Source organism: Dendrobates tinctorius, unplaced genomic scaffold (genome assembly GCF_039654945.1).
Source record: "Dendrobates tinctorius isolate UK_male_01 unplaced genomic scaffold, ASM3965494v1 ptg000011l, whole genome shotgun sequence".
NCBI lineage: Eukaryota > Metazoa > Chordata > Amphibia > Anura > Dendrobatidae > Dendrobates > Dendrobates tinctorius.
In genome coordinates this window covers 204,851-232,233 of record NW_027361679.1, presented here as the reverse complement: position 1 = coordinate 232,233, position 27,383 = coordinate 204,851, and the positions used below count along the sequence as shown (strand labels likewise).

The 27,383-nt window shown below is 44.7% G+C and overlaps 1 protein-coding gene across 2 annotated transcripts in view; it reads left to right on the top strand.

The window, feature by feature from the left end:
- Positions 1-27,383, top strand: part of NFKB1 (nuclear factor kappa B subunit 1) — a 215,908-nt gene that overhangs the window by 147,886 nt on the left and 40,639 nt on the right. For both annotated transcript variants that reach the window (XM_073589235.1, XM_073589243.1), the window contains 2 exons: positions 1,879-2,080; positions 2,899-3,068. In XM_073589235.1, the coding sequence (XP_073445336.1) occupies positions 1,879-2,080; positions 2,899-3,068 (372 nt within the window). The remainder of the gene's footprint in view (positions 1-1,878; positions 2,081-2,898; positions 3,069-27,383) is intronic.

Here is a 27,383-nt window from a genome sequence, read left to right as displayed (position 1 = left end):
GTGGGGAGTTTTCACTGTTTAGGCACACAGGGGCTCTCCAAACGCGACATGGTGTCCGATAACGATTGGAGCTTATTTTCCATTCAAAAAGTCAAATGGCACTCCTTCCCTTTCGGACCCTGCCGTGCGCCCAAATAGTGGTTTATGACCACATATGAGGTATCAGTGTACTCAGGAGAAATTGCCTAACAAATTTAAGAATCCATTTTATCCTGTTGCCCATGTGAAAATGAAAGAACTGAGGCTAAAAGAAAATTTTTGTGAAAAAAAATTTCTTTTTTTTTTACGGATCAATTTGTGAAGCACCTGGGGGGTTCAAAGTGATCACTATGCATCTAGATAAGTTCTTTGAAGGGTCTAGTTTCCAAAATGGGGTCACTTGTGGGGAAGCTCCAGTGTTTAGGCACACAGCGACTCTCCAAACGTGACATGGCAACCGCTAAATATTCCAGCATATTTTCCATTCAAAAAGTCAAATGGTGCTCCTTCCCTTCTGAGCCCTGCCGTGCTCCCAAACAGTGGTTTATGACCACATATGAGGTATCGGTGTACTTAGGAGAAATTGCCCAACAAATTTTAGGATCCATTTTATCCTGTTGCCCATGTGAAAATGAAAAAACTGATGTTAAAAGAAAATTTTTGTTGGAAAAATTAAAATGTCCATTTTTTCCTTCCCCGTTGCTTTAGTTCCTGTGAAGCACCTGAAGGGTTAATAATCTTCTTGAATATAGTTTTGAGTAGCTTGAGGGGTGCAGTTTTTAGAATGGTGTCACTTTTGGGTAGTTTCTGCCATATAGACCCCTCAAAGTGACTTCAAATGTGAGGTGGTCCCTAAAAAAAATGGTTTTGTAAATTTTGTTGTAAAAATGAGAAATCACTGGTCAACTTTTAACCCTTATAACTTCCTAACAAAAAAAAATTGTTTCCAAAATTGTGCTGATGTAAAGTAGACATGTGGGAAATGTTATTTAGTAACTATTTTGTGTCACATAACTCTCTGGTTTAACAGAATAAAAATTCAAAACTTGAAAATTGTGTCATTTTCAAAATTTTTGCCAAATTTCTGATTTTTTTTTACAAATAAACGCAAAAATTGTCGACCTAAATTTACCACTATCATGAATCCCAATATGTCACCAAAAAACCTTCTTAGAATCGCTAGGATCCGTTGAAGCGTTCCAGAGTTATTACCTCATAAAGGGACAGTGGTCACAATTGCAAAAAATGGCCAGGTCATTAAGGTCAAAATAGGCTGGGTCATGAAGGGGTTAATAAACTGGTATATGGTGGTATACGTTTGCTCTGCCGGCACCATTATAGTCAATGACCCCATCTGTGCATACACCCGAATCCCGTTTTGTGGGGGATTTGGACACAAACCCCGATGGGACCTCTGAACGTGGGCAAGAACATTTTCATGATCTTTATTCTCATTTGTCCATGCAAACACGAGACGCAATGGAATGAACTGAATGGGAGGAGACACACATTAGATATTGGAAAAAACTTTTTGACAGTTAGGATGATCAATGAGTGGAACAAGCTGCCTCAAGAGATGGTGAGTTCTCCTTCAATGGAAGTCTTGAAACAGAGGCTGAACAGAAAAGCTGTCCGAGATGGTTTAGCTAATCCTGCATTGAGCAGGGGGTTGATGATATCTGGATAATGGAAAAGTACCATTTTGGCTAATTGAAAACATGGAGCTTTTACTGTAGTTCTAAATGGACAGTAAGACAAAAGTCCTCTTTCAAGCGTTGCTTATTCCTATATGTCCTAATGTAAAAAACCTAATATATTGGCAATAGTTGGAATTATAATTACTCAAGGCAGCCACCCTTAAAATCAGAAAATTTTTCATACTTTTTTGAAAATTTACAGACTCCTTTACATTTGGCTGTCATTACGCATCAAGCGCACATCGTTCAAGATATCCTGAAAGCTGGAGGAGATCCGTTAATGTTAGACCGCAAGGGAAATTCTGTTCTGCATCTTGCATGTAAAGAAGGAGATGCAGAGACCCTAAGTATTCTCCTCAAACATGCAAAGATAACGGAGATCATCAATCTTGCAAACAATGAGGGTGAGTACTGTTATCCATAAATAAGGAAATGTTACACTAAGCCCCTTGTGGATGATCTAATATGTGTGGGCTGACTTTCTCCTAACTGCAGATGTTGGGAGAATAAAGGACAGGTAAACATGAATTATAACTTATCTAATTCTTTATTCTCACTGTAGATAAGCTAACAATGAAATATTTCCTTCTCCCCTTTTATGAAGCCAAGTTGCGTGTTTATGGAGGAGTCATAAAAATAAACTATCAGCCAAACATGCATTCATCTGGCAATTATTTAGAGAGAATTGGTCACCAGGTTTATGCCATCTGAGAGCAGTATAAGGTAGTGCCAGAGACCCCGATTCCAACGATGTGTCACTTACTTGGCTGCTTGCTGTAGTTTCAATATAATCACTGTTTTATCAGCAGGTGATCACCGGAAGACTAGTAAACCTGCTGCCATGCAGTCCTCCATATTCATAAATTCTATATAACCCCACCCACTGATTGGCGTCTTTATGCCTCTGCACAGTGCACACAGAAAGCTGCCAATCAGTGGTGTGGGTGGGGCTATATAGAGAGCAACATTCAGAGAATTGGTAGATCTACAGTAGATAAAATAGTGATTTTATCAAAACTGCAGCAAGCACCCCAGGAAGTGATACATCACTGAAATGAGAGACTCTATATCATACTGCTCTCAGTGGGGTAGCAAAAACCCCGACAGATTCCCTTTAATAGATTGACGCTAAAATAGTATGCTTTGCATATTTAGAATAACCTTGTGTAAAATCTTTTTCTAAACATTTCTAGAACTATAAGAATTCTGTGTTTGAATGCAGGATTGAATGCAATTCATGAAGCAGTAATCACGAACAGCATGCCCTGCCTTAGACTGCTGATATCAGCAATGGCCGATGTAAATGCACAGGAGCAAAAGTCCGGAAGAAGCCCTCTCCACCTGGCTGTGGAACAAGACAACATTGTCCTGGCGGGCTGTCTTCTCCTTGAGGTGAGTGTTATATACAGTATAATATACAATTGTTAGGTTGGGTGTTAAAGGCACGCAATATTGAAGATTCATGTCATTCTAATGCATTATCAAGCCACACAATGCATGTGAAAGTGGACCTGAGTGTAAAGTTTCTCTATTATTGAAGGATAAAAGTACCATAAATCTGTCAGTCAGCTCTGGTATGCATGAATAAGATATGAAGAAGAAAAAAATGGACTTGTCACCAGTCAGAATTGTTTTTTAGTCTTGTCCAGTCACCAAAAAAGTAGAATCTGTCAAAATAATTTTTTTATGAAAAGGGGTGCGCACAATTAAAATTTTTTCTTAGTGATCTTTTGTAGTTGTTAAAAAAAATAATAAAATGTCCTATTTTTCTTTAAATCCCACCCTCCATAATATCCAATAGCTGTCAAAAATTAATAAAAATGTTATAAAATGAAGCTTGGGAAAAGAAAAAGCCAAAAATTAACTGAATATCCCAATCATTTTTGACCCAGTCCTGGTTTTGACTCACAAATCCTTATGTGAAATACTGACCAAACACTGAACATGGCCTTGACCCCTTAACGACCACCGAAACGTATTAAAACGGCAGCCGCTACGAGGCCTTATTCCTTTATCGCCATTATGGCAATCGGGAATAAGCCTATAGCATACCCACCCCCCACCCCCCCCACCCCGAGCCCGAAAATTTCCGAGGTCTCTGAATAATGGTGATCACACACATTAAAATCATTTCTCTCTCTGATATGATATACACACGTGGTCAAAATTGTTGGTACCCCTCATTTATTGACAGAAAAACACACAATGGTGACAGAAATAACTTGAATCTGACAAAAGTAATAAGAAATCAAAAATCTATGAAAATGAACAAATGAAAGTCAGACATTGCTTTTTGACCATGCTTCCACATGAATTAAAAAAAAAAAAAACAAACTGATGGAATAGGCCTGGACAGAAATGATGGTACCCCTGAAATTAATGTGACAAAAGGAACATGTTAAATCAAGGTGTGTCCACTAATTAGCATCACAGGTGTCTTCAGTCTTGGAATCAGTGAGTGGGCCTGTATAGCAGGCTACAGATACTCACTGTGCTGTTTCTTGACATGATGTGTATCACACTCAACATGGACCAGAGGAAGCAAAGGAAAGAGTTGTCTCAGGAGATTAGAAAGAAAATTATAGACAAACATGTTAAAGGTAAAAGTTATAAGACCATCTCCAAGCAGCTTGATGTTCCTGTGACTACAGTTGCACATATTAAGCAAAAATGTAAGTTCCATGGGACTGTAGCCAACCTCCCTGGACGTGGCCGCAGGAGGAAAATTGATGACAAATCAAAGTGACGGATAATACGAATGGTTAAAAAAGAGCCCAGAAAAACTTCTAAACAGATTAAAGGTGAATTTCAAGCTCAAGGAACATCAGCGTCAGATAGCACCATCCGTCGTTGTATTAGCGAAAGTGGACTTCATGAGAGACGACCAAGGAAGACACCATTGTTGAAAAAAATAATAAAAAGGTCAGACTGGAATTTGTCAGCTGCATGTTGACAAGCCACAAAGCTTCTTGGAGAATATCCTATGTACAGATGAAGCACAAAATGGAACTTTTTGGCAAGGCACATCAGCTCTAAGTTCACAGATGAAAAAATGAAACATATCAAGAAAAGAACACTGTCCCTACTGTGAAACATGGAGGAGGCTATATTATGTTCTGGGGCTGCTTTGCTGCATCTGACACAGGGTTTCTAGAATCTGTGCAGGGTACAATGAAATCTCAAGACTATCAAGGGATCCTAGAGAGAAATCAGGTCATGGGTCTTGCAACAGGATAATGACCCAAAACACACAGCTAAAAACACCCAAGAAAGGCTAAGAGGAAAACAATGGATTATTCTGAAGTGGCCTTTTATGAGCCCTGACCGAAATCCTATTGAGCATCTTTGGAAAGAGCTGAAACACGCCATCTGGAAAAGGCAACCATCAAACACGAGACAACTGGAGCAGCTTGCTCTTCAGGAGTCGGTCAAAATACTTGTCGGGAGGTGCAGAAGTCTCATTGACAGTTACAGGAATAGTTTGATTGCAGTGATTGCCTCAAAAGGTTGTGCAACAAAATAGTAAGTTAAGGGTACCATCATTTCTGTCTAGGCCTATTACATGAGTTTTATTTTTATTTTTTTTAATTCTGTGGAAGCACGATTGAAAAGTAATGTCTGACTTTCAAATTTGTTCATTTTGATGGATTTGATTTATTATTACTTTTGTCAGATTCAAATGATTTCTGTCACCATTGTGGGTTTTTCTGTCATTAAACGAGGGGTACCAACAATTTTGACCATGTGTAACAGGTCAGAGAAGAGAAATGATGTCCCCAAGCCCACCCTCCCCGGTACCTCCGCCGTCCCTCAGTCTCCTGTTGTGAGTTCATTTTCCCCTTCACCATTGAGGTCTGATGAACTCCCTCTTCTGGTGAAGGAAGGTAGTGAGGCTGATTACAAAGCACCTGAGCAGAATGATGATGACTGGGTGACTAGAATTGCTGACTGGATATAAGGCAGCCGACGCCCTTCTGCCTTGCGGGTGATTACTCTGAGGGATTCTTGGAGACCAGTCTGATTCCTGCTCCTCAAAAGCTAAGTTTTCTGCTCTACTTTTGCATTTGTGTTTTGGTTTTGTTTTGCCTTGTTCTGGATTTCTGCCTTTCCCTGCTGGGTGAGCTGAATTCCTTTTTGCTCTGTCTTCAGAAAATACCTGAGCACTGATATAGTCTTTTTGAAGCCTAGCGTCTTCAGGGCTTTTTTCCCTATCAGTCTGTTGGCTCTTGTTTTTGAGAGGGTTTTGGCGGATTGCAGACAGCAGCTTTTCTATTCTGTCCTTTTTAGTTAGCTTGGGCCCCATCATTTGCTCAACCTATCTTTCTATCTGTGTGAGTGTTTTTTCATCTTGCTTCACCGTCATTATATGTTGGGGGCTGCCTATTGCTTTGGGGTCTGCTCTGGGGCAGTTTAGATTTCCCTTTCTGTCTTTAGGCTATGTAGTTCTTCGGCTGTTATCGAGGGGTCTAGGGCACCGTAGGAACCCCCCACGGCTACTGCTAGTTATTGTTGTTAGGTTCAGGGGTCTGCAATCCGATAACTGCCAACTTCTCTGGTTTTCTGGACTTAGCTAGTATTTCTGTTTTTGCCTCCTACGGTGACTTATTTCATAACAGTCTCCTCATCCTGAAAAAAATTAGCGGGCACAAATGTAATTTTTGTTTCTTTCATTCTTTCCCGTTAGGCTTGGTTTTATCAAAATTTTTTTAAAAAAATTACAATAATATGACCACTGTTGAGCGCAAGTGTTCACTACTTGCATTGGGTGCTCAGATATGCACAGTTTATTGCGGTTGCACAAGTGACATGCTTGAGTCTCCGCCCCCCATGTTTCGCCTGTCATACATGGCTAATCCCGCCATGTTTTTTTGGCTAACAGATGTGATATATGCGAGGCGGTGCCTCGAGCATGTGACTCGAGCACCCGCGATGCATGGTGCATACCTGAGCACCCGATGCAAACTCGAGTAGGAAGCACTTGCACTCCACAAAAATGATGACATATTCAATATGATGACCTAATGTTATCAAATTCTGTGTTGTACCTGTGGGTTCAAAATCCTCACTATACTCCTGGATAAAATCCTAGAGGGGTGTAGTTTCCAAAATGAGGTCAGTTGTGGTAGGGGTTCATAAGTGCTCTGCAACTGTGACATGTCGCCTGCAATATATTTCAGACAACGTGTGTTTCAAAATTAAAATATTGCTCCTTCCGTTTTGAGCCCTGCTGTTTGTCCAAACAGAACTTTTTGACTATATATGAGGTGTCGCCACTCTCATAAAGTGGGTAACAAACTGGGGGGTGCACTTTGTGTTATCTCTTGCAAAAGTGATATATTTGGGGCTGAAGCAAGATTTTAGATGTAAAATTTTAATTTTCCATTCCACTTTGCACTAATTCATGTGTATCAACTGAAGGGTTAAAAAATTTTCAGACAACAGTTTTAAAGTATATGAGGTGTGTGGTTTTTAATATGGTATCATTTTTGAGGAGTTTACAATATATAGACCTCTCAAGCTCCTTCCCTTCTGAGTTTTGCACTGAGCCTCAAAAGTAGTTCCCGATTATATGTAGGGCTTTGGCATACAACAAGAAATTGCTCAAACTGAGTGGTCCTTTTTTCATGTTATTCCTTCTAAAAAATTGGGGCTAAAACAACATTTTAGAGGCGAAAATGTAATTATTCTTTCTTCACTATCCAATGGTATAAAATGGATGGATGCAGGGGCCACTATGAAGGACACACAGGTATTTTGGAGCCCCTGCATGCATTGGTGTCTTTTTAACCCCTTCCTGACATCCGACGTACTATCCCGTCCATGGGACCCGGGCCCCTATGCCCATGGACGGGATAGTACGTCTACCGCGATCAGCGGCGCCCACGTGGTGAGCGCCGCTGATCGCGGCCAGGTGTCAGCTGTGATAATCAGCTGACACCTGGCCGCGATCAGCGGCGCTCACCACGTGGGCGCCGCTGATCGCGGTAGACGTACTATCCCGTCCATGGGCATAGGGGCCCGGGTCCCATGGACGGGATAGTACGTCGGATGTCACGGACCGCCCCCGACACGTTAACCCCTTGCACACCGCGATCAAACACGATCGCGGTGTACCGGGGGTTAAAGGGAAGCATCGGCAGGGAGGGGGCTCCCTCCGTGCTTCCCTGAGCCCCCCACGGCAGCGCAATGTGCAGCGCTGCTGTGGGGGCTCCTTTCCTGCAGGCCCCCGAATCCAAGATGGCGACGGGGGCCTTCGGGGGCCTGCAGGAAGCTGGCTTCCTCAGTGCCTGCTTAGCGCAGGCATGAGGAAGCCTTCTGCACTGCCTGTGACAGATCGCTGATCTGTCACAGTGATCTGTGATGTGACAGATCAGCGATCTGTCACAGGACAGTGATGTCCCACCTGGGACTATTTAATAAAGTTAAAAAAAAAAATAAAAAGTGTTAAAATAAATAAAAAAAAAATCGCCAAATAAATTAGAAAAAAAAAAATATAGTAACGCTCGATCAAAAAGACGCATATAAATATCCATGCTACCGCTGAAAACGTCATCTTGTCCCGCAAAAAACGAGCCGCCATACAGCGTCATCAGCGAAAAAATGAAAAAGTTATAGCTCGCAGAATAAAGCGATGCAAAAATAATTATTTTTTATATAAAATAGTTTTCATTGCATAAAACCGACAAAACATAAAAAAACGACCTAAATGAGGTATCGCTGTAACCGTACTGACCCGAAGAATAAAAGTGCTTTATCAATTTTACCGCACGCGGAACGGTGTAAACGCACCCCCCCAAAAGAAATTCATGAAACGCTGGTTTTTGTTCATTCTGCGTCCCAAAAATCGGAATAAAAAGCGATCAAAAAATGTCACGTGCCCGAAAATGGTACCAATAAAAACGTCAACTCGTCCCGCAAAAAATAAGACCTCACATGACTCGGTGGGTCAAAGTACGGAAAAATTATAGCTTTCAATATGTGGTGATGCAAAAACTATTTTTACAATAAAAAGCGTCTTTTAGCGTGCGACAGCTGCCAAATATAAAAATCGCCATAAATAGTAAATCAAACCCCCCGTTATCACCCCCTTAGTTAGGGAAAAATAATAAAATTAAAAAAATATATTTATTTCCATTTTTCCATTAGGGCTAGGGTTAGGGTAGGGCTAGGGTTAGGGTTAGGGCTAGGGCTGAGATTAGGGTTAGGGGTGTGTTGGAGTTCGGGTTGGAGTTAGAATTGGGGGTTTCCACTGTTTGGGCACATCAGGGACTCTCCAAATGCAACATGGCGTCTGATCTCAATTCCAGCCAATTCTGAGTTGAAAAAGTCAAATGGTGCTCCTTCCCTTCCAAGCTCTGCCATGCGCCCAAACAGTGTTTTACCCCCACATGTAGGGTATCAGCCTACTCAGGTCAAATTGCAAAACAATTTTTGGGGTACAATTTCTCCTGTTACCCTTAGGAAAATAAAAAATTGGGGGCAAAAATATCATTTATGTGGAAAAAAATGATTTTATTTTCACGTCCGAGCGTTATAAACTTCTGTGAAGCACTTGGGGGTTCAAAGTGCTCACCACACATCTAGATAAGTTCCTTAGGAGGTCTAGTTTTCAAAATGGGGTCATTTGTGGGGGGTTTCCACTGTTTAGGTACATTAGGGGCTCTCCAAAGGCAACATGACACCCGCAGACCATTCCATCAATGTCTGCATTCCAAAACATCACTACTTCCCTTCCGAGCCCCAACGTGTGCCCATACAGTAGTTTTCTCCCACATATGGGGTATCAGCATACTCAGGACAAATTGGACAACAACTTTTGGGGTCCAATTTCTCCTGGTACCCTTGGGAAAATAAAAAAATGGTGACTAAAAGATCATGTTTGTGGAAAAAACACAAATTTTTTATTTTCACGCCCGGGCGTTATAAACTTCTGTGAAGCACTGGGAGGGTTCAAAGTGCTCACCACACATCTAGATAAGTTCCTTGGGGGGTCTAGTTTACAAAATGGTGTCATTTGTGGGGGGTTTCCACTGTTTAGGTACATCAGGGGTTTTCCAATCGCGACATGGTGTCCGATCTCAATTCCAGCCAAAAACGTCAAATGGCGCTGCTTCCTTTCCGAGCTCTGCCATGCGCCCAAATAGTGGTTTACCCCCACATGTGGGGTATCAGCGTACTCAGGACAAATTGCACAATAACTTTTAGGGTCCTGTTACCCTTGGAAAAATAAGAATTGAGGGTGAAAAGATCATTTTTGTGGAAAAAATATGATTTTTTAATTGTACGGCTTTATGTTATAAACTTCTGTGAAGCCCTTGAGGGTTCAAAGTTCTCACCACACATCTAGATAAGTTCCTTAGGGGGTCTAGTTTCCAAAATGGTGTCATTTGTGGGGGGTTTCCACTGTTTTGGTACATCAGGGGTTTTCCAATCGCGACATGATGTCCGATCTCAGTTCCAGCCAAAAACGTCAAATGGCGCTGCTTCCCTTCCGAGCTCTGCCATGCGCCCAAATAGTGGTTTACCCCCACATGTGGGGTATCAGCGTACTCAGGACAAATTGCACTATAACTTTTAGGGTCCTGTTACCCTTGGGAAAATAAAAATTGGGGTGAAAAGATCATTTTTGTGGAAAAAATATGATTTTTTAATTGTACCGCTGTACGTTAAAAACTTCTGTAAAGCCCTTGTGGGTTCAAAGTTCTCACCACATATCTTGATAAGTTCCTTGGGGGGTCTAGTTTCCAAAATGGGGTCACTTGTAGGGGGTTTCCACTGTTTAGGTACATCAGGGACTCTCCAAATGTGACATGGCGTCCGATCTGAATTCCAGCCAATTTTGCATTGAAAAAGTCAAACGGCGCTCCTTCCATTCTGAGCTCTGCCATGCGCCGTAACAGTCGTTCCCCCCCACATATGAGGTATCAGCGTACTCAGGACAAATTGCACAATAACTTTTGCTGTCCAATTACTCCTGTTACCCTTCGTAAAATTAAAAAAATTGAACCTGAAGTATTTTTTTTGTGAAAAAAGTTAGATGTTCATTTTTTTTTTAAATATTCAAAAAAATTCCTGTGACGCACCTAAAGGGTTAATAAATTTCTTGAATGTGGTTTTGAGCACCTTAAGGGGTGCAGTTTTTAGAATGGTGTCACTTTTGGGTATTTTCTATCATATGTGATGTGGTCCTAAAAATAAAATGGTGTTGTAAAAATGAGAAATCGCTGGTTAACTTTTAACCCTTATAACTTCCTAACAAAAAAAAATTTTGGTTCCAAAATTGTGCTGATGTAAAGTAAACATGTGGGAAATGTTACTTATCAAGTTTTTTGTCTGCCGTATCTCTGTGATTTAAGGGCATAAAAATTCAAAGTTGGAAAATTGCGAAATTTTCAAAATTTTCGCCAAATTTCCGTTTTTCTCACAAATAAACGCAAGTTATTTGAATGAAATTTTACCACTAACATGAAGTACAATATGTCACGAGAAAACAGTGTCAGAATCACCGGGATCCATGGAAGCGTTCCAGAGTTATGACCTCATAAAGGTACAGTGGTCAGAATTGTAAAAATTGGCCCGGTCATGAACGTGCAAACCACCCTTGGGGGTGAAGGGGTTAAAGGTATTAGGGAATGTGCACACGCTTCAGATTGGTCTGCGGATTTTTGCACGCAGATTTTGCAAAATTTGCAGGTAAATCCACAGGTCAAAAGACCTGCGGTTTATCTGCGGATTAGCCTGCGGTTTATCATCTCTACAATGGAGGAGATGGCAAACCGCAGCGGAATCCGCAGAAAATAACGACATGTCAATTCTTTCTGCAGATTGGAAATCGCAGCAAAAACCGCGCGGAATATTCCGCATGTCTGCACTGTGGTTTCCATTTTCCATAGGATATAAAGGTACTGTACAACGCAGCTAATTCTGCTGCGGATCCGCAGGGCCAAAACCGCTGCGGGTCCGGAGCAGAATCTGCAGCGTGTGCACATACCCTTACACTATTCAATTGTCTTCCTATAATTTGTGATCTCTGTTCATTCCTATATGGCTTTTCTGGCACCATACTACTTTGCTATAGTTACATTGGTTACCATTTAATCTTTTGCCTATGTTTGGTGACATGATGTTTACATCTATATGACACCATATCACTGGGTTAGAATCGCAGGTTTACTTTTAATGACATATCATTATGGTGCTTGAATCTCTAGGTTCAAGCAGCATATTGTAATCCGATTTCTTGTATTCATAGTGCTTTTGAAAAAAACACTATATTGTAATCCGAACGCTGCTAACTTATTCTTCTTATTCAGTTGATTTCCGCAATGAATGCGGCCCGAACCGCTACACGCACAGACTCCGTTGAGGTGTCATTTCGAAGCCAGCGTCCATGAGAGGTGTGCTAAGTATTTTTCGTGTCAATCGGATTTGTAGTTTTTGCGCAATTTGCGTTTGAAATTTTTTTTCCCGTCATTGGAATGCACAGTCTCAATGCTTTTCAATGGGAAAATGTTGCCACAGACAAAACATGCCCTGAGGCGATTGAAATGGCAGTTAAGCTCATTGATATGCGCAGGCAGACCCAGTTAGGCTGTGTGCACACGCTGCGGATTCCGCTGCGTTTCCGCAGCGGTTTTGGCCGCTGCGGACACGCAGCAGTTTTAGCTGCGGTGTACAGTACCATTCATTTGAATGGGAAAACAAAAAACGCTGTGCCGACGCTGCGGAAAAAACCGCGCGGATTTGCTGCGGTTTTGAATCCGCAGAAAGAATTGCATGTCAATTCTTTCTGCGGAAACCGCTGCGGGTTCCTATCTCCACCATTGTGGAGATAGTGAATCCGCAGGACCAAACCGCAGGCAAAACCGCAGATAATCCGCAGGTCTTTGGACCTGCGGATTATCTGCGGTTTTTGCAAAATCCGTGCGGATTAATCCGCAGCGGAATCCGCAGCGTGTGAACGTGGCCTTACTATGCCAACGCCTACGAACTTCACATGACCCCAGCAGGACACAGTTTCTAGCAGATAATATCAGCTCTTAAAGCGAAACCCACAGCACAAATGCAAATCTAGCTTCATCACATGACGCATGCCCCTGAGAGAGAATGTGCGCCAAAGTGGATTTAGAAGCCCAGTGGGCAATACTAGCTCTTAAAGGGCTGACGCACCAAAGTGATACTTAAAGGGCCCGGCGCGCCAAAGTGATTCTTAAAGGACCGGCGTATCGAAATGAGTCTTAAAGGGCCGGCGCGCCAAATCGAAAGCCGAGTGACCCCAGGCTCCAAATCGGAGGCTGAGCCACCCCGGCCTCCAAATCGGAGGCTGATCAACGCTGGCCTACAAATCGGAGGCTGAGCCACCCTGGCCTCCAAATCGGACTCAGAGTGGCCCCGCCCACCAAATCGGACCCTGAGGGGCCCCGCCCACCAAATCGGACCCTGAGGGCCCCGCCCACCAAATTGGACCCAGAGTGGCCCCGCCCACCAAATTGGACCCAGAGTGGCCCCGCCCACCAAATTGGACCCTGAGGGGACCCACCCACAAAATCAGACCCTGAGGGATCCCGGCCACCAATTCAAGCCCTGAGGAGCCCAGGCCACCGAATCGGATCCTGAGGGGCCCCACCCACCAAATCAGACCGAGGCAAAAGTGGCCCCTGAGAGGCACCCACAGTTAAAACGGATCCTGAGTTGAAAGTCTTGCAGGGGCAGCAGGCAAGTCTCTCTTAAAGGGGCAGCCCGGGCACCATTTCAAAGCACTATCTGTACTTCCTTCAGGAAATACACATCTAGTTCTACTTCTCCACGTTTTCTGCAATTAATGCTGCCCGAACCGCTCGGCGCGGAGACCCCGTTCAGGCGGTGTTTCTAAGCCCTCGGTGGGGACAGGTATGCTATGTATTTTTGGAGTCGATCCGATTTGTAGTTTTTTAAAAAAAATCACATTTTAAGCAAAAATTTTCCCATAGGAATTAATGGAGACCTTTCCATGACCCCTAACTGACATGGATTGAAGCCACAGCGTAGGTGCAGTGACCTTACAAAGATGGCAGCTATGCAAATGCAGCTTCCACACATGACCCGTATTAGCTAATAGGAGCTGACAGATCGCTGATTCAAGGTCTTAAAGACGCAGCGCCCCAATGGCTTCTGAAAAGCCCCTCCCAGTGATGGCTAACCTTGGCACTCCAGCTTTTGTTAAACTAAAACTCCCAGCATGCCCTTGCAACCTGCAGCAGTTGAGGTGGCATGCTGGGAGTTTTAGTTCTCCAACAGCTGGAGTGCCAAAGTTCGCCATCACTGCAGTCTGACACCAAAGTGGCTTTAGAAGCCCAGTGTGCCAAAGTGGCCCCTGAGGGGTCTGGAGCGCCAAAGTGGCCCCCGAGGCAAAGTGGCAGCATGTGTCAACATGGCTAAAGTGGATACCAAGTGGCCAAAGTGGCTAGCAAGTGGCCAAAGTGGCTACTGAGGTGCCGAATGTGCCAAAGTGGCTACCAAGTGGCCAAAGTGGCTACCGAGGTGCCGAATGTGCCAAAGTGGCTACCAAGTGGCCGAAGTGGCTACCGAGGTGCCGAATGTGCCAAAGTGGCTACCAAGTGGCTACAGAGGTGCCGAATGTGCCAAAGTGGCTACCAAGTTCCTACAGAGGTGCCGAATGTGCCAAAGTGGCTACCAAGTGGCCAAAGTGGCTACCGAGGTGCCGAATGTGCGAAAGTGGCTACCAAGTGGCCAAAGTGGCTACCGAGGTGCCGAATGTGCGAAAATGGCTACCAAGTGGCCAAAGTGGCTACCGAGGTGCCGAATGTGCCAAGGTGGCTACCAAGTGGCCAAAGTGGTACCGAGGTGCCGAATGTGCCAAAGTGGCTACCAAGTGGCTACAGAGGTGCCGAATGTGCCAAAGTGGCTACCAAGTGGCTACCGAGGTGCCGAATGTACTAAAGTGGCTACCAAGTGGCCAAAGTGGCTACCAAGTGGCTACTGAGGTGCCGAATGTACTAAAGTGGCTACCAAGTGGCCAAAGTGGCTACTGAGGTGCCAAATGTACTGAAGTGGCTACCAAGTGGCCAAAGTGGCTACCAAGTGGCAACGGAGGTGCTGAATGTGCCAAAGTGGCTACCAAGTGGCCAAAGTGGCTACCAAGGTGCTGAATATGCCAAAGTGGCTACCAAGTGGCCAAAGTGGTACTGAGGTGCCAAATGTGCCAAAGTGGCTACCAAGTGGCCAAAGTGGCTACCGAGGTGCCGAATGTGCCAAAGTGGCTACCAAGTGGCTACCGAGGTGCCAAATGTGCCAAAGTGGCTACCAAGTGGCACCGAGGTGCCAAATGTGCCAAAGTGGCTACCAAGTGGCCCAAGTGGCTACAGAGGTGCCGAATGTGCCAGAATGGCTACCAAGTGGCCAAAGTGGCTACCAAGGTGCCGAATGTGCGAAAGTGGCTACCAAGTGGCCAAAGTGGCTACTGAGGTGCCAAATGTGCTAAAGTGGCTACCAAGTGGCTAAAGTGGCTACCAAGTGGCCAAAGTGGCTACCGAGGTGCCGAATGTGCCAAAGTGGCTACCAAGTGGCCAAAGTGGCAACGGAGGTGCCGAATGTGCTAAAGTGGCTACCAAGTGGCCAAAGTGGCTACAAAGGTGCTGAATATGCCAAAGTGGCTACCAAGTGGCACCTAGGTGCCAAATGTGCCAAAGTGGCTACCATGTGGCCAAAGTAGCTACCGAGGGGCTGTGTGTACCAAAGTGGCTACCGAGGATTCCTGCATGCCAAAATGGCTACCAAGGGGCCAAAGTGGCTAACAAGGGGCCCCGCACATCAAAGTGGCTACCAAGTGGCCAAAATGCGTTCATTTCATCATTGTGGGTCCCAGTGTCCCCTTGAAGCAAATGGTGATATCACACAAGTCCTTTAGCCTGCACCCAATATTATATGATGGTGACATCACTACATCACCCCCACTGGCTTCATATGCAACCCATCCCAGGTTGTGCCATCGCTATACTGATCGCGGCCGGCGACAGTGATGTCCCACCTGGGACTATTTAATAAAGTTAAAAAAAAAAATAAAAAAGTGTTAAGATAAATTTAAAAAAAATCGCCAATTAAATTAGAAAAAAAAAAAATATAGTAATGCGCGATCAAAAAGACGCATATAAATATCCATGCTACCGCTGAAAACGTCATCTTGTCCCGCAAAAAACGAGCCGCCATACAGCGTCATCAGCGAAAAAATGAAAAAGTTATAGCTCGCAGAATAAAGCGATGCAAAAATAATTATTTTTTATATAAAATAGTTTTCATTGCATAAAACCGACAAAACATAAAAAAACAACCTAAATGAGATATCGCTGTAACCGTACTGACCCGCACGCGGAACGGTGTAAACGCACCCCCCCAAAAAAAATTCATGAAACGCTGGTTTTTGTTCATTCTGCGTCCCAAAAATCGGAATAAAAAGCGATCAAAAAATGTCACGTGCCCGAAAATGGTACCAATAAAAACGTCAACTAGGCCCGCAAAAAATAAGACCTCACATGACTCGGTGGGTCAAAATACGGAAAAATTATAGCTCTCAATATGTGGTGATGCAAAAACTATTTTTACAATAAAAAGCGTCTTTTAGCGTGCGACAGCTGCCAAATATAAAAACCGCCATAAATAGTAAATCAAACCCCCCGTTGTCACCCCCTTAGTTAGGGAAAAATAATAAAATTAAAAAAATATATTTATTTCCATTTTTCCATTAGGGTTAGGGTAGGGCTAGGGTTAGGGCTAGGGCTGAGATTAGGGTTAGGGGTGTGTTGGAGTTCGGGTTGGAGTTAGAATTGGGGGGTTTCCACTGTTTGGGCACATCAGGGGCTCTCCAAATGCAACATGGCGTCTGATCTCAATTCCAGCCAATTCTGCGTTGAAAATGTCAAATGGTGCTCCTTCCATTCCAAGCTCTGCCATGCGCCCAAACAGTGTTTTACCCCCACATGTAGGGTATCAGCCTACTCAGGTCAAATTGCAAAACAATTTTTGGGGTCCAATTTCTCCTGTTACCCTTAGGAAAATAAAAAATTGGGGGCAAAAATATCATTTGTGTGGAAAAAAATGATTTTATTTTCATGTCCGAGCGTTATAAACTTCTGTGAAGCACTTGGGGGTTCAAAGTGCTCACCACACATCTAGATAAGTTCCTTAGGGGGTCTAGTTTTCAAAATGGGGTCATTTGTGGAGAGTTTTCACTGTTTAGGTACATTAGGGGCTCTCCAAAGGCAACATGACACCCGCAGACCATTCCATCAATGTCTGCATTCCAAAACGTCACTACTTCCCTTCCGAGCCCCAACGTGTGCCCATACAGTAGTTTTCTCCCACATATGGGGTATCAGCATACTCAGGACAAATTGGACAACAACTTTTGGGGTCCAATTTCTCCTGGTACCCTTGGGAAGATAAAAAAATGGTGACTAAAAGATCATGTTTGTGGAAAAAATACAAATTTTTTATTTTCACGCCCGGGCGTTATAAACTTCTGTGAAGCACTGTGGGGGTTCAAAGTGCTCACCACACATCTAGATAAGTTCCTTGGGGGGTCTAGTTTACAAAATGGTGTCATTTGTGGGGGGTTTCCACTGTTTAGGTACATCAGGGGTTTTCCAATCGCGACATGGTGTCCGATCTCAATTCCAGCCAAAAACGTCAAATGGCGCTGCTTCCTTTCCGAGCTCTGCCATGCGCCCAAATAGTGGTTTACCCCCACATGTGGGGTGTCAGCATACTCAGGACAAATTGCACAATAACTTTTAGGGTCCTGTTACCCTTGGAAAAATAAGAATTGAGGGTGAAAAGATCATTTTTGTGGAAAAAATATGATTTTTTAATTGTACGGCTTTATGTTATAAACTTCTGTGAAGCCCTTGAGGGTTCAAAGTTCTCACCACACATCTAGATAAGTTCCTTAGGGGGTCTAGTTTCCAAAATGGTGTCATTTGTGGGGGGTTTCCACTGTTTTGGTACATCAGGGGTTTTCCAATCGCGACATGATGTCCGATCTCAGTTCCAGCCAAAAACGTCAAATGGCGCTGCTTCCCTTCCGAGCTCTGCCATGCGCCCAAATAGTGGTTTACCCCCACATGTGGGGTATCAGCGTACTCAGGACAAATTGCACTATAACTTTTAGGGTCCTGTTACCCTTGGGAAAATAAAAATTGGGGTGAAAAGATCATTTTTGTGGAAAAAATATGATTTTTTAATTGTACCGCTGTACGTTATAAACTTCTGTAAAGCCCTTGCGGGTTCAAAGTTCTCACCACATATCTAGATAAGTTCCTTGGGGGGTCTAGTTTCCAAAATGGGGTCACTTGTAGGGGGTTTCCACTGTTTAGGTACATCAGGGACTCTCCAAATGTGACATGGCGTCCGATCTGAATTCCAGCCAATTTTGCATTGAAAAAGTCAAACTGCGCTCCTTCCATTCTGAGCTCTGCCATGCGCCGTAACAGTCGTTCCCCCCCACATATGAGGTATCAGCGTACTCAGGACAAATTGCACAATAACTTTTGCAGTCCAATTTCTCCTGTTACCCTTGGTAAAATTAATAAAATTGAAGTTGGAAAATTGCGAAATTTTCAAAATTTTCGCCAAATTTCCGTTTTTCTCACAAATAAACGCAAGTTATTTGAATGAAATTTTACCACTAACATGAAGTACAATATGTCACGAGAAAACAGTGTCAGAATCACCGGGATCCATGGAAGCGTTCCAGAGTTATGACCTCATAAAGGTACAGTGGTCAGAATTGTAAAAATTGGCCCGGTCATGAACGTGCAAACCACCCTTGGGGGTGAAGGGGTTAAAGGTATTAGGGAATGTGCACACGCTTCAGATTGGTCTGCGGATTTTTGCACGCAGATTTTGCAAAATTTGCAGGTAAATCCACAGGTCAAAAGACCTGCGGTTTATCTGCGGATTAGCCTGCGGTTTATCATCTCTACAATGGAGGAGATGGCAAACCGCAGCGGAATCCGCAGAAAATAACGACATGTCAATTCTTTCTGCAGATTGGAAATCGCAGCAAAAACCGCGCGGAATATTCCGCATGTCTGCACTGTGGTTTCCATTTTCCATAGGATATAAAGGTACTGTACAACGCAGCTAATTCTGCTGCGGATCCGCAGGGCCAAAACCGCTGCGGGTCCGGAGCAGAATCTGCAGCGTGTGCACATACCCTTACACTATTCAATTGTCTTCCTATAATTTGTGATCTCTGTTCATTCCTATATGGCTTTTCTGGCACCATACTACTTTGCTATAGTTACATTGGTTACCATTTAATCTTTTGCCTATGTTTGGTGACATGATGTTTACATCTATATGACACCATATCACTGGGTTAGAATCGCAGGTTTACTTTTAATGACATATCATTATGGTGCTTGAATCTCTAGGTTCAAGCAGCATATTGTAATCCGATTTCTTATATTCATAGTGCTTTTGAAAAAAACACTATATTGTAATCCGAACGCTGCTAACTTATTCTTCTTATTCAGTTGATTTCCGCAATTAATGCGGCCCGAACCGCTAAACGCACAGACTCCGTTGAGGTGTCGTTTCGAAGCCAGCGTCCATGAGAGGTGTGCTAAGTATTTTTCGTGTCAATCGGATTTGTAGTTTTTGCGCAATTTGCGTTTGAAAATTTTTTTCCCGTCATTGGAATGCACAGTCTCAATGCTTTTCAATGGGAAAATGTTGCCACAGACAAAACATGCCCTGAGGCGATTGAAATGGCAGTTAAGCTCATTGATATGCGCAGGCAGACCCAGTTACTATGCCAACGCCTACGAACTTCACATGACCCCAGCAGGACACAGTTTCTAGCAGATAATATCAGCTCTTAAAGCGAAACCCACAGCACAAATGCAAATCTAGCTTCATCACATGACGCATGCCCCTGAGAGAGAATGTGCGCCAAAGTGGATTTAGAAGCCCAGTGGGCAATACTAGCTCTTAAAGGGCTGACGCACCAAAGTGATACTTAAAGGGCCCGGCGCGCCAAAGTGATTCTTAAAGGACCGGCGTATCGAAATGAGTCTTAAAGGGCCGGCGCGCCAAATCGAAAGCCGAGTGACCCCAGGCTCCAAATCGGAGGCTGAGCCACCCCGGCCTCCAAATCGGAGGCTGATCAACCCTGGCCTACAAATCGGAGGCTGAGCCACCCTGGCCTCCAAATCGGACCCAGAGTGGCCCCGCCCACCAAATCGGACCCAGAGTGGCCCCGCCCACCAAATTGGACCCAGAGTGGCCCCGCCCACCAAATTGGACCCAGAGTGGCCCCGCCCACCAAATTGGACCCAGAGTGGCCCCGCCCACCAAATTGGACCCAGAGTGGCCCCGCCCACCAAATTGGACCCAGAGTGGCTCCGCCCACAAAATCAGACCCTGAGGGGCCCCATCCACAAAATCTGACCCTGAGGGGCCCCACCCACAAAATCAGACCCTGAGGGATCCCGGCCACCAATTCAAGCCCTGAGGAGTCCAGGCCACCGAATCGGATCCTGAGGGGCCCCACCCACCAAATCAGACCGAGGCCAAAGTGGCCCCTGAGAGGCACCCACAGTTAAAACGGATCCTGAGTTGAAAGTCTTGCAGGGGCAGCAGGCAAGTCTCTCTTAAAGGGGCAGCCCGGGCACCATTTCAAAGCACTATCTGTACTTCCTTCAGGAAATACACATCTAGTTCTACTTCTCCGCGTTTTCTGCAATTAATGCTGCCCGAACCGCTCAGCGCGGAGACCCCGTTCAGGCGGTGTTTCTAAGCCCTCGGTGGGGACAGGTATGCTATGTATTTTTGGAGTCGATCCGATTTGTAGTTTTTTTTAAAAATCACATTTTAAGCAAAAATTTTCCCATAGGAATTAATGGAGACCTTTCCATGACCCCTAACTGACATGGATTGTAGCCACAGCGTAGGTGCAGTGACCTTACAAAGATGGCAGCTATGCAAATGCAGCTTCCACACATGACCCGTATTAGCTAATAGGAGCTGACAGATCGCTGATTCAAGGTCTTAAAGATGCAGCGCCCCAATGGCTTCTGAAAAGCCCCTCCCAGTGATGGCTAACCTTGGCACTCCAGCTTTTGTTAAACTACAACTCCCAGCATGCCCTTGCAACCTGCAGCAGTTGAGGTGGCATGCTGGGAGTTTTAGTTCTCCAACAGCTGGAGTGCCAAAGTTCGCCATCACTGCAGTCTGACACCAAAGTGGCTTTAGAAGCCCAGTGTGCCAAAGTGGCCCCTGAGGGGTCCAGAGCGCCAAAGTGGCCCCTGAGGCAAAGTGGCAGCATGTATCAACATGGCTAAAGTGGCTACCAAGTGGCCAAAGTGGCTAGCAAGTGGCCAAAGTGGCTACTGAGGTGCCGAATGTGCCAAAGTGGCTACCAAGTGGCCAAAGTGGCTATCGAGGTGCCGAATGTGCCAAAGTGGCTACCAAGTGGCCGAAGTGGCTACCGAGGTGCCGAATGTGCCAAAGTGGCTACCAAGTGGCCAAAGTGGCTACCGAGGTGCCGAATGTGCCAAAGTGGCTACCAAGTGGCTACCGAGGTGCCGAATGTGCCAAATTGGCTACCAAGTGGCTACAGAGGTGCCGAATGTGCCAAAGTGGCTACCAAGTTCCTACAGAGGTGCCGAATGTGCCAAAGTGGCTACCAAGTGGCCAAAGTGGCTACCGAGGTGCCGAATGTGCTAAAGTGGCTACCAAGTGGCCAAAGTGGCTACCGAGGTGCCGAATGTGCGAAAGTGGCTACAAAGTGGCTACCGAGGTGCCGAATGTGCCAAGGTGGCTACCAAGTGGCCAAAGTGGTACCGAGGTGCCAAATGTGCCAAAGTGGCTACCAAGTGGCCAAAGTGGCTACCGAGGTGCCGAATGTGCCAAAGTGGCTACCAAGTGGCTACAGAGGTGCCGAATGTGCCAAAGTGGCTACCAAGTGGCTACCGAGGTGCCGAATGTACTAAAGTGGCTACCAAGTGGCCAAAGTGGCTACCAAGTGGCTACTGAGGTGCCGAATGTACTAAAGTGGCTACCAAGTGGCCAAAGTGGCTACTGAGGTGCCAAATGTACTGAAGTGGCTACCAAGTGGCCAAAGTGGCAACAGAGGTGCTGTATGTGCCAAAGTGGCTACCAAGTGGCCAAAGTGGCTACCAAGGTGCTGAATATGCCAAAGTGGCTACCAAGTGGCCAAAGTGGTACTGAGGTGCCAAATGTGCCAAAGTGGCTACCAAGTGGCCAAAGTGGCTACAGAGGTGCCGAATGTGCCAAAGTGGCTACCAAGTGGCCAAAGTGGCTACCGAGGTGCCGAATGTGCCAAAGTGGCTACCAAGTGGCACCGAGGTGCCAAATGTGCCAAAGTGGCTACCAAGTGGCCAAAGTGGCTACCAAGGTGCCGAATGTGTCAAAGTGGCTACTAAGTGGCCAAAGTGGCTACTGAGGTGCCAAATGTGCCAAAGTAGCTACCAAGTGGCCACCAAGTGGCTAGAGAGGTGCCGAATGTGTCAGAATGGCTACCAAGTGGCCAAAGTGGCTACCAAGGTGCCGAATGTGCGAAAGTGGCTACCAAGTGGCCAAAGTGGCTACCAAGTGGCCAAAGTGGCTACCGAGGTGCCGAATGTGCCAAAGTGGCTACCAAGTGGCCAAAGTGGCTACAAAGTTGCTGACTATGCCAAAGTGGCTACCAAGTGGCACCTAGGTGCCAAATGTGCCAAAGTGGCTACCATGTGGCCAAAGTGGCTACCGAGGGGCTGTGTGTACCAAAGTGGCTACCGAGGATTCCTGCATGCCAAAATGGCTACCAAGGGGCCAAAGTGGCTAACAAGGGGCCCCGCACATCAACGTGGCTACCAAGTGGCCAAAATGCGTTCATTTCATCATTGTGGGTCCCAGTGTCCCCTTGAAGCAAATGGTGGTGATATCACACAAGTCCTTTAGCCTGCACCCAATATTATATGATGGTGACATCACTACATCACCCCCACTGGCTTCATATGCAACCCATCCCAGGTTGTGCCATCGCTATACACAGCATTCATATTCTAACTTTACTTTCTTACAGTCGACACCTGATACACTGCTGTAAAGCTGGCAGCGCTGTTCAAGCACCATGTATTTCCTTCAGGAAATGCTCATCTAGTTAATACATGTCATATTGTCAGTTACTGTGTGATATAAAAGATAAGTAACAGCCCCTTGCCTGTGTGTCCCATGCACACTTGCTTCACATGTATGAATGTTTCATGTTTTCCCTGCCTGTACATTATATTGCCTAATAAAGAATTGATAAATTATATTTTATTACTTTGGATCGTCATTCCCCCCCCCCTTCTCCTCTGGATTATTCAGATGGTCATTATGAACTTCAAATGGGCTTGGGCATGTGCTGGCGTGAGCTGTGGGACCTTGCATGCCCTGTAGGATGTTAATGTATGACACCTAGGATTTCACTGTGATTGAGCGCCTTTGTCGGCTGCCGCAGTGTTTTCTTTGACTGGCCTCCCTGAGGTCAGTGATTGTTTCGTGATGTTGGTCTACTAGGCATTGCTCCCACCTAGCCAGAATCCTACTCCACACTGATGAGGGGCAACACCCTGAAACAGCTGTCTTTGGATAGATACCTGGCCTTGTTATTTCCCTTGTCATATCTGTAAATTCGTAAAGAGCTGGATATTGACTTAAAAGGCCACTTAATATGGTGGTAATGGTGGTTTCCGAAAGGAGCCACCCCTTGACTGGATCCTTCCCTGGAGGAAGATCTGGCTAGTCCCGTGTTTGAGACTCTTAAATGAGGCTCCACGGACTTTATTTGCATATTCGTATCTCCCAGGGAGCAATGCACCTAGGATTTCACTGTGATTGAACGCCTTTGCCGGCTGCTGCAGTGTTTTCTTTGACTGGTCTCCCTGAGGTCAATGATTGTTTTGTGACCGTAGTGTGTTAGTAACGGTTTGAGACTATTCCCAGCTCTCTTCAGGTCATTGACCAGGTCCTCCTGTGTAGTTCAGAGCTGATTCCTGACCTTTCTCAGAATCATTTTTCTCCTACGAGGCGAGATTTTGCATGGAGCCCCAGACCGAGGAAAATTGACATTTCTCTTGCATTTCTTCCATTTTCTGTTAATTGCGCCAACAGTTGTTGACTTCTTACCACGTTGCTTGCCTATTCTTCAGTAGCCCATCTCAACTTTGTTAAAGTCTAAAATTTCGTGCCTGGTGTCCTTATACAGATCTTTGGTGTTGGCCATGGTGGAGAGGTTGGAGTGTGATTGATTGAGAGTGCAACAGGTGTCTTTTATACAGGTAACAAGTTCAAAAAGATGCAATTAATTCATCTAATGAGTGCAGAGTAGGAGAGGTTCTTAACTCCTTTCTGCCAAATGACGTACTATCCCGTCCATGTAACCTGGGACGTAATTCCCATGGATGGGATAGTACGTCATACGCGATCAGCGGCGCTCATGGGGAGAGTGCCGCTGATCGCGGCCGGGTGTCAGCTGATTATCGCAGCTGACACCCGGCAATATGTGCCAGGGGCAGTCACGGACCGCCCCTGGCACATTAACCCCTGGCACACTGTGATCAAACATGATCGCAGTGTACCGGGGGATTAGGGAAGAATTGCGCAGGGAGGGGGCTCCCTGTGTGCTTCCCCTGAGACCTTCAGAGCAGCACGATGTGCTGCGCTGCTCCGAGGGTCTCCTCCCTGCAGGCCCCCGGATCCAATATGGCCGTGGGGGCCTTCGGGGTCCTGCAGGGAGGCGGCTTCCTCAGTGCCTGCAGAGAGCAGGAGCTGAGAAAGCCTGCTGCAGTGCCTGTCAGATCCCACACTGGGACAATATAATAAAAAAAAAAAAAAACAAGTGTAAAAATAGTTATTAAATTCCTAAATAAATAAAAAATTCCCTAATAAATTTTTTTTTGCAAATAAAAAAACAATAAAAATACACATATTTAGTATTGCCTCATCCGTAATGACCCGCCCTATAAAACGGTCCCACTAGTTAACCTCTTTAGTGAACCCCTTAAAAAAAATTTAAAAAAGGCAAAAAACAATGCTTTAGCATCATACTGCAAAACAAAAAGTGCAATAACACGCGATCAAAAATCTATAAATAAACATGGTATCGCCAAAACGTCATCTTGTCCCGCAAAAAACGAGCCACCATACAGCGTCATCAGCGAAAAAAGAAAAAAGTTAAAGCTCGCAGAATGAAGCGATGCAAAAATAATTATTTTTTATATAAAATTATTTTTATTGTATAAAAGCGCCAAAACATAAAAAAATTATATAAATGAGGGATCGCTGTAATCGTACTGACCCGAAGAAGAAAACCGCTTTATCAATCTTACCGGACACGGAACGGTGTTAACGCACCCCTCCCCACAAAAGAAATGCTGGTTTTTGTTCATTCTGCGGCTCAAAAATCGGAATAAAAAGCGATCGAAAAATGTCACGGGGCCGAAAATGGTACCAATAAAAACGTCAACTCGTCAACTCGACTCTGTGGGTCATAATATGGAAAAAATTATAGCTCTCAAATTGTGGTGATGCGAAAACTATTTTTTGCAATAAAAACCATCTTTTAGTGTGTGACAGCTGCCAAACATAAAAACCCGCCATAAATAGTAAATCAAACCCCCCTTTATAACTCCCTTAGTTAGGGAAAAATAATAAAATTAGGAAAAAAGGATTTATTTCTATTTTCCCATTAGGGTTAGGGTTAGGGCTGAGATTAGGGTTAGGGGTGTGTTGGGGTTAGGGTTGGAGTTAGAATTGGGGGGGTTTCCACTGTTTAGGCACATCAGGGGCTCTCCAAATTCAACATGGCGTCTGATCTCAATTCCAGCCAGTTCTGCGTTGAAAAAGTCAAACGGTGCTCCTTCCCTTCCAAGCTCTGCCATGCGCCCAAACAGTGGTTTACTCCCGCATATGGGGAATCAGCCTACTCAGGACAAATTGCACAACAACTTTTGGGGTCCAATTTCTCCTGTTACCCTTGGGAAAATAAAAAATTGAAGGCAAAAATATCATTTTTGTTGAAAAAAAATTATGATTTTTTTATTTTCACGCCCGGGTGTTAAAAACTTCTGTGAAGCACTTAAGGGTTCAAAGTGCTCACCACACATCTAGATAAGTTCCTTTGGGGTCTAATTTCCAAAATGGGGTCACTTGTGGGGGGTTTCCACAGTTTAGACACGTCAGGGGCTCTCCAAAGGCAACATGATACCCGCAGACCATTCCATCAAAGTCTGCATTCCAAAACGTCACTACTTCCCTTCCGAGCCCAGACATGTGCCCATACAGTAGTTTTCTCCCACATATGGGATATCAGCGTACTTAGGACAAATTGGACAACAACTTTTGAGGTCCAATTTCTCCTGTTACCCTTGGGAAAATAAAAAAATTGGGGACTGAAAGATCATGTTTGCGGAAAAAATATGATTTTTTTATTTTCACGCCCGGGTGTTATAAACTTCTGTGAAGCACTTGGGGTTCAAAGTGCTCAGCACACATCTGGATAAGTTCCTTGGGGGTCTAGTTTCCAAAATGTTGTCATTTGTTGGGGGTTTACACTTTTTAAGCACATCAGGAGCTCTCCAAATGCGACATGGCGTCCGATCTCAATTCCAGCCAAAAAAGTCAAATGGCGCTGCTTCCCTTCCCATCTCTGCCATGCGCCCAAATAGTGGTTTACCACCACATATAGGGTATCAGCGTACTCAGGACAAATTGCACAATAACTTTTGGTGTCCTGTTACCAAAAACTGGGAAAATAAAAACTGGTAGTGAAAAAATCATTTTTGTGGAAAAAATATGATTTTTTGAATTTTATGGCTGTACGTTATAAACTAATGTGAAGCCGTTGGGGGTTCAAAGTTCTCACCACGCATCTAGAAACGTTCCTTGGGGGGTCTAGTTTCCAAAATGGTGTCTTTTGTGGGGGTGGTTTCCACTGTTTAGGCACATCAGGGGCTTTCCAAACGCGACATGGCGTCCGATCTCAATTCCAGACAAAAAAGTCAAATGGCGCTGCTTCCCTTCCGAGCTTTTTCATGTGCCCAAATAGTCGTTTACCCCCACATATGGGGTATCAGCATCTTATGGGGGCATAATCTATGGAGCATCTTATGGGGCATAACCTATGGAGCATTTTATAGGGCCATAACCTTTATGGAGCAGCATATGGAGCATATTATTCTATGGAGCATCTTATGGGGCCATTATTAACCTTTGTGCAGCATTATATGGGGTGTATTTTGTATGGAGCTTATGGGGCCATCATGAACTGTATGGAGCATTATATGGGGCTCCTGATTCAATATGGATATTCAAAAACATTTACCCTTCTGATGTCTCAATAAAATTTACTTTTATTGGTATCTATTTTTATTTTTGAAATTTACCAGTAGCTGCTGCATTTACCACCCTAGTTTTATGTCATGGTCACGTGTGTCTGGACGCAGCGAGTACCGCAAGGCGAACCCATATGACACACGTGACCCTGGATACACCGCCTCCAGTTTGGCGAGTTTAAATAGGACGTGCAGCTGGATACACCGCCTCCAACTGGCGAATTTAGATATTACACGTATATATAAAGTAGTCTGGAAACCCCGCCTCCAGTAAGGTGAATTTAAATAATAAAGGGGAACCTGGGTAACATTAACAATGGTGGGCCCT